Source organism: Prionailurus viverrinus, chromosome E3, assembly GCF_022837055.1.
Source record: "Prionailurus viverrinus isolate Anna chromosome E3, UM_Priviv_1.0, whole genome shotgun sequence".
Lineage (NCBI taxonomy): Eukaryota > Metazoa > Chordata > Mammalia > Carnivora > Felidae > Prionailurus > Prionailurus viverrinus.
In genome coordinates this window covers 1,355,001-1,362,500 of record NC_062576.1, presented here as the reverse complement: position 1 = coordinate 1,362,500, position 7,500 = coordinate 1,355,001, and the positions used below count along the sequence as shown (strand labels likewise).

The 7,500-nt window shown below is 63.0% G+C and overlaps 1 protein-coding gene across 1 annotated transcript; it reads right to left on the bottom strand.

Moving 5' to 3' along the window:
* Positions 1 to 1,849: 1,849 nt before the first annotated feature.
* Positions 1,850 to 6,061, bottom strand: UNCX (UNC homeobox). The gene is made up of 3 exons (XM_047839436.1): positions 5,770 to 6,061; positions 5,378 to 5,553; positions 1,850 to 3,303 (listed from the first exon to the last, which is right to left on the bottom strand). The coding sequence occupies exons 1-3, from the start codon at positions 6,059 to 6,061 to the stop codon at positions 2,134 to 2,136; spliced, it is 1,638 nt and encodes a 545-aa protein (XP_047695392.1). The 3' UTR covers positions 1,850 to 2,133.
* Between the last annotated feature and the right edge of the window lie 1,439 nt (positions 6,062 to 7,500).

Here is a 7,500-nt window from a genome sequence, read left to right as displayed (position 1 = left end):
CCCACTCGGTGCAGCCGCCACCGAAATGAACAGCTGCAAATTGAAGGAAGGAGGCGATTTATCGCTGCCAGACAAATTGTTCACCTTAGATAAAATAACCGGCATTTTACGCACAATTTTCTGCTACAATTTCATAATTTAAATGACACTTTAAATACAGTTTAATGGGGGTGGGAGTGGAGAAGAGGGGAGGGCTGACTGCAGGCCGAGGCCGGGCCGGACTGGCGGAGACAAAGGGGTCGGGGCAGCGCGGGCCGGCCTAGCGCCCGGCGGGCTCCGTGGAGGGCGGGCGCAGGACCCCGGCGGCCCGAGCCAGGAGGGGTGCGCGGGCTGTGGCTGAACCCCGGCGACCTGCTTCGAAGCCCCACGCCGCCTCCCTGCCGACTCCCGGCCTGCACTGGGGCAGCCTGTCCCCGAGTTGGGCCGCCGGCGCCGCTGTCCCCTTCCCGCGGACCCCGCCCCTCTCCGTCTCTTCCTTCCCCCTCTCACTTTTCTTTTGATCTAATTATTTTTCCTATAAGCTCGGTCTCCTAGAGAGCAAATATCAGAGTCACTGAGCGAAAATTATGTAAATATTATTAAAGGGACTCGGGCTCCGAAATTCATTTGCGCCCGCGCGAGGAGGAAAGCTGTCCTTCTGATTATTTTCAATTTATTTGCAAATAAAGGCCTGATGACCAGGAGGGATCAGGGATATTTAACGAGGCTGTAAACATAATTCCACTGCGCTCAGCCTCGCTGGAATTAATGGTTTTAATAATTGGGATCCCAATTTCTTGGGGAATTGGTGGCTTTTGCGGCACTGAGGACTCGGGGCCCAGGAAAATGAGGAGGGTGGGTTGGGATTTTGGCGGGGGGGGGGGGGGGGGGCTGGCGCCACGAGGGGGAGGATTGGTGGTGGTTCACTTCGGGGTGGGGCGGCTGCGGGCAGGGGAGGGGGCCAGGGGCTGGCTGCAGGCTCCAGCCAAGTTTGCTAATATTTCTTCGCTGCAGATGTCCTGAAGCCCCCGAAGGGTCCCCCGGGGACCCGGACCCTATTAGAACAAATGTGCACTGCTTTTGTAAAGAGGCGCGTTGGCGGCGCCTGTCCTATTACAGACGACACATGATCAATAGGCTGATAACGCAGCAACATCAATATAAGCGACAGAACAATGAGGGATATCATTGGGCATCTATCTTAATATAGCCGGCTACAAGAGCGCTGACAAAGAGTACGGCTCATGAAAATTCCGCCCCACGACTCCCGTCTCCGCTCCAATATGCGCACGCACTCCCCCAGCTGCCGGCGCTATTATTCTCCAATTTCAATTTGACACCCCAGCCTTTCATGCTAATTCTATTATTGTAGGAAGTTTATGTGATTTCATATCACTAGAAATCGGTAATGTATAATAACCCTTTGGGCAAGAAACCCAGTCCCCGCAGCAGCCACCGGAAAATAATTACTTTCATATCAAAACTCTGCAGGAGCCCAGCGGCCCGGCCCTCGCAGCCCCCGGCTCCGTCACCCCGCGCCGCGCGCCCCGGCGTGTGCCAGCGCGGGGGTGCGCGCGGGGGCGCGCGCGTGTGTGGCGCCGGGTGGGAGGGGGAGCGCGAGGGAGGGCAGGAGAGGGGGAGCTGCGGATGCATAAATTTGTTCAATCAGAAAACACAAACACACAAGCACACAAAAGGAGGCATTAAGCGCGGACCCCGGGGGAGGTGAGGAGCCTCGTCCCTGCCCCGCCCGCCGGGAGAGGAGTGGAAAACGGAGGGGAGGAGGGGCCACACTGGGCGCTCGGGAAGCGGCAAAAGATGGACCTGAGAGCTTGCGTTTGACCACCTTTATTTATCAAAAATGGCACATATATAAATATTCTTAGACATTTTTGCATTTTACAAGGCTGAGGATTCTTGTTGTGGGTTTTTGTGGGGGTTGTTCGCTTGTTGTTGTTTTGCTCCCCCGAGAGGAAGAGGGTCTCACCCCGAGTCCTGCGGTTGCTGCCTAGGTCCGAATCGAAACGGCGGTTTTCTTTAAAAAATAACCATAAAAGGAAGAAAACAGAAGAAAGAGGGAAAAGCAGGGTTTCTAAGCCGATCACCTGATTTCGTTGTGTGAGTCGCGCCTGAGCGAGCGGCGCGGGCCGCCCCTCAGTCCATGTCCACCTCGTCGCCCTCCGGCGCGCTGGGTCCGGACTCGGCGCCTGGCTCTGGGGCCCCGCACAAAGCAGGCTCCCCGGCAGGGCTGGGAGCCCGCGGGCCCGGCCCGGGCGACGGCGCGAGAGGCGGCGGCAGTGGGGCCGCTGGGCCGGCGGTCCCCGGATCCGCGCACTCCCCGCCGCCGCCGCCGCCCTCGGCCGCAGCCACGGCCGCGTCCCGGAAGGGCGCCGGGGTCGGGGCCCCCGGGGAGGCGACGGCGTCGGGGCTGCGGCGCGCGAAGGCCGAGTCCGGAGCGCCGCCGGGCCCCGGGAAGGCCCCGAAGCTGGCCTGAGCGGGCGGCGCGGGCGGCGCGGCGGGTGCGGGCGGCGCGTCCTTGGGCGCCGGCTCCGGACCCGCTGCGCCCTTGAGCGCGGCCTGTGGCACCAGGAAGCCGAGCGGCTGCGTGATGGGGTAGAGCAGGAAGTGGCCCTTGCCAATGAGGGTCCGCGGCGCGCACGGCAGCCCGGGCGCAAAGTCCAGCCCGGCGGCGGCCGCGGCGGCGGCGGCGGCGGCGGCGGCGGCGTTGGCGGGGGCGGCTTTCCGGCGCGGCGGCGAGTCGGACAGCAGACTCTCCACGCTGAACGGGCTGGCCTTCGGCAGGCCGGCGGCGCCGCGTTCCGCCGCCGCCCCAGGCGCACACGGGGCGGCGTCCTTGTCCGCGGGGCGGCCTGGCCGCAGCTGCGGGCCTGCGCCGCTTCTTTGGCTCGGGTAAAAGGCGGGGTCGCAGGTGCCGGGCGCGGGTGGTTCGCCGGGCGGTGCGGGCGCGGAACCCGCGGCGCCGGCGGCGTGCGCGCTAGGGCCCTTGGCGGCGGCCGCAGGAGGCGGCGGCTCGGGCGGCTCGGGGGACAGGCCGCCGCCGCCGCTGTCGCTGTCCGAGCTGGGGGCGCTGTGCAGGGACAAGCCGCCTGGCGAGTGCAGGTGGCGGCTCTGGCTCTTGAGCAGCTTCTTCTCGTGCTTGCGCTTCTTCTTCTCCATCTTCTCCAGTTCTTTGCGCGCGATCTCCTCCGGGTCCATCGGCTCGCCACTGCACGTGGTGGGGTGTGAGTTATGAGCCGGCCGCCCCGGGCCCTTCTTCGTGTTCTCCTTCTTCCTCCACTTGGCCCGGCGGTTTTGGAACCAGACCTAGAGCAGCCGGACAGGGGAAAGGAAGGCACAGTCAGGCGGCAGGCTTGCCGCTGGGACTTCGGGCCTCCCCACTGCCCCCCCCCCCTCCCAGACAGGCCTGTACAACCTCGGTTCCGCTTTGGGGCCGAGGGGTAATGGAGGGGCGGGGGCGCGGAAGCCAAGGCACGAGGCCCAGCCAGCCCTGAGCTGGGTTTCAGCACTCAAGCTGCAGGTTCCAAAGAGCATCTTTTTCACCCGGAAGGAGGTAGATGGGGCCTCTGGGCCAGCTTCCCACTCTGGCTTCTCACCTCAGGGAACTGGGAGCTGCCCCTTCGCTGGGTACGGCCGGTCTGGCCCCTGAGGGCTTCTGGTTCCTGGTCGGGAGGCGCATAAGGAGCAGCCCCTCGTCGCCCCTCTTGGCTTCTCACAGCTCCTGTTCTAAGCAGCCTGCCTGGCCTGGTGCTGACCGTCTGGCCTGAGGACCACCAGTGGCTGGGCTCAGCTGCCCTCCACACCTGTCTTCGGCCCCCTGGAGACTGAGTCAAAGCCCACATATTGGGGGCCCCCCTAAAGGGAAATCTGGGTGCTTCTTCTAGAAGGGCCTGGGAAGCCGAACTTAGGGGGAGGGGTCCAGCAGCCCCCACCCCCACCCCCCACCTTCGCACACATCCTTCTTTCTGGAGGCTCTAGGCCACCAACAGAGCCCTCTGGAAGCAGTGCTGGGCTTAGGCCAGGGAGGAAGGCAGACAGGGAAGATGCCAGCCGCCAGGTGCTTCAGGAGCGGCCTGGGCCCCAGCAGCTCTTCTGCCCTCTGTGCAGGCCTTGTCCTGGGGAACCCTGGCCCCAGGTACCGGCTCCCCACCCCGTACACACAGGCAAATCTCTGTCGGCCCCAGGCACACAACCCTTCCCGAGAGATCGCGATAATCTGAATTCTTTGTTGGGGCCATGGAGAGACCAGGCACAATAGCGGCTGGCCTGGTCACAGGGAGCCTTGCTGGTGCCGAGGTGACGGTTCTAAGCTGTAACCTCTCCAAGGCTGGAGCTCGCTCCTTCCTTCCTTCCTTCCTTCCTTCCTTCCTTCCTTCCAATAGTTTTTTTTGGGGGGTGCAAATTCCAGGCTGACTTGTCACCAAGTGATGCTCATTATCACACGGGGGGTGGGGATGAAGAGGTCTTTGCTTAAGACACTTAAACAAATTGGATGAAAGGATTTATAAACAGAAGAGGTCATGAGGGGCAGCGCGAGCTGGGGTGGAGAACACCTTTTAGACAAAGCTATTGGTGCTAAACCCGCGTTGCCAGGCCTCTGCCTCAAAGCCCTGCTCCCACAGCTGCACACCCCGGCTCACCGCCACTCCGACCCCAGAAAAAGATTTCTGTACTTCAGGGAAACACCCGATTATGCGCAATTCATCCTGAATTTTTAATCCAACAAACTGACACTATATTAAAAAAAAAAAACAAAACCAACGCCGGCAATGTCCGAATAAAATCCAAGTACCGGGGAAAGAAAACCGAGAGTACGAAAGATTCAGACACCTTCTTCCCGCTGCCGTGTCCGCCTCCCCTTCCTCAGCTAACCTCCTTCTGCAAAGCGTTGGATAAATACATGTCTCCGTCTGAATATTTTAAAGGCGAGAGGTAAACAAACAAACGCGTTTGCTCCAGGCCGAGCGCCGAGCCCCAGGCGAGGGCTAGGAAGGCTACGTGCTCCGGGCCTCTTCCAGGTCCGAGCCGGGCCGGCTCCCTCCCGCCCCCGCACCCCTCACCGCCCGCCCCCCACCCCCCCACGCCGCCCAGCCCTCTGACACTTCATTCTGCGCCGTCGCCCGACCCCCACCACGCAGCTCCCGGGTCCGACGCAGCTGCTGTTCTGGTTACTTCGGGGCCTCCGGCCCCTCCCGAGCCACCTCGCTTTCTCTCCGCGAAGCGTCGAACCCCGGCACCCCACCACCACCGCGGGGCCGGCGAGCGCGAGGCGGGCTCGGAAGCGGGGCCGCGGTCCCCACCTGGAACAAAGGCGGGACCGGCGCCGGGCAGGCCTAGCGGCGGCGGGACGCTGCCTCCCGCGGGGAGCGGCGGCCTTTACCTGCACTCGGGACTCGACCAGGTCCAGGCGCAGCGCCAGCGCCTCGCGCATGAACACGTCGGGATAGTGGCTCTCGTTGAACGCCTTCTCCAGCTCCTCCAGCTGCCAGCCGGTGAAGTTGGTGCGGGTGCGCCGCCGCTTACAGCCCGGGCTCTCCTTGTCGGGGTCCCCCGAGTCTGCGGGCACGCAGAGGACGCCGCAGGGCTCAGCCAGGGCCCAGGCCACATCCACCCCCTGGACACCTGTCGGCCGCCCGGGTCCGGGGGGCCCCTGCGCCGGGGTGGGGGGTGCGCCGAGCCTCCTCGTTCTGCAACACCCCCCCCCTTCGCCGCCCGCCCGGCAGCCCAGCTCCTGCGCCCGACGAGGGTGCCCTCTGAGCCCGCCGCACCTACCTGACAGCTTGAAGGGCTGGCTGTCGCCTCCTACCCCGCAGGCGGCCGGCAGCAGCGGCGTGGGGTTGACCACGGAGGCGGCGGCGGCGGCGGCGCACGAGCCGCTGAGCAGGCCGTCGATGGAGAAGGGAACCGAGGCGGCGGCGGCGGCGGCGGCGGCGGCCGACTGCAGCTGGTGGCCGGCCAGCTCGTACACGTGGTGGTGGCCCAGCGGGTAGGGGAAGCCCACCACGCCGCCCAGCGAGCCCCCGAACTGGGCATGCGGGTGCTCCAGGAGGCGGCCGTCCATCATCTCGCGCGGGGGGCCGGCGGGGCCGGCGGCGGGGCGCGGGGGCGCGGGCCGGGGCCGGGGCGGGCCAGCGGCGGGAGGCGCGGGCGGCGGCGGCGGCGGCGGCGGAGACAGGGACCCGGAGCCCTACACATGCTTCGCCCGCACTCCGGCGCTTTACTTTATCAACATCAAGCTCCCGATAATTAGCCGCGGCCCCGGGAATTTGGGACCAATAAGAAGCGCTAATCGGCTCTGACGTCAGAGGCGCGCTGGGTGCAAGGAAACGCTTTCCATATCGATTGCTAATTATACCTGACATGCACCTCAATAAACAGTATCAGGAACTGTCACAACAAGGGGGGGGGGCAGCAGGGAGGGAGGGAGGGGCGCGGCCCGGAGCGGGGCGGGCGCGGGCACCGGGAGCGGTCCAGGCAGGGGGCCCCGGCGAGCCCCCCCCCCTTCAATCCCCGCTGGCCGGAGCCCGCGCCTCCCCCCCCCCCCCGGCGCGGGCTCCCCGCCCCTCTGCAAATCACTAATAGATTTCCCTTTAAAACATTCACCGGCGTGTTGTGGGGATTTTTCACCAGAAACGCTGTACTCTCTGAACCTTTAAAGTGATGCTGCTCCAATTACAGAGAGACATTGAGCGGCAAATAGACTGATCCAATAATAGGAGATTCATCATCCGCTCTTTCCGAAACTGTCACATTGAATTTAAAACTACAAGGGCTTCTCATCTCCTCTCCGGCTCCAGGCTCCAGGCGGCGGGGAGAGGAGGAAGGAGAGGGAGGAGGAAGAGGAAGGAGCGGAGGGGGGGAGGGGGAGGGGGCGACTCCAAAAGAGAATGACTCCTACAGAATGTAGCGCCCTGTCAATAAAAGGCATAATTAATGCCCTCTCTGACTGGCAGCCGCCTGCTCTATAGAAGAAGTGGGGGGGGGGGGCAGGGCGCTGCGGAGACACCCTGATCCCCACCCTCCCCCTACTCTGTAAAGCCGGGGCATGGGGCTGGGGAGGAGGGGAGGGGGGGAGGGAGGGAGAGAAAAGTAACTTTGGGGTGGCAGCCAATCAGGTCCCCTACACAGGGATAAAAAAAATAAATACATCTCGCTTTGACTCGGCCTCTGAAGAATACGGCCCAGGTACTCAGCCCATTAATTATAATTAAATTATGTTCTCAGAGAAGTGTCTGTCACTCCCTTTCCCACTATAAAATATTGATAGACTCAAAGCTAAATCATTAAACGACATATTCTTAAATAAGCAGCAAATTAGGACTGTGGGTAGAAGGGAGAGAAATCATGGTATACGTGTGCGTAATATCCTTCCTAAAAAGTTGGCCAATGGGAAGGGTGCATTTTGCTGCGGCCCCAGGCCCCTGGACCTTATTCATCCCTGTGATCCCTGTGGCCCCAGTGTGGCCTGAGATGGAGTCCGGGAGGAAGGCGGCACCGGGCCTC

Coding starts and splice junctions, on each gene's coding strand:
- UNCX (XM_047839436.1), bottom strand. CDS start 6,061: ATGATGGACGGCCGCCTCCTGGAGCACCCGCATGCCCAGTTCGGGGGC. Junction 5,554..5,769: donor CCAGCCCTTCAAGCTGTCAG/GTAGGTGCGGCG, acceptor GCGTGCCCGCAG/ACTCGGGGGACCCCGACAAG. Junction 3,304..5,377: donor TGGTCGAGTCCCGAGTGCAG/GTAAAGGCCGCC, acceptor CGGCTGCTCTAG/GTCTGGTTCCAAAACCGCCG.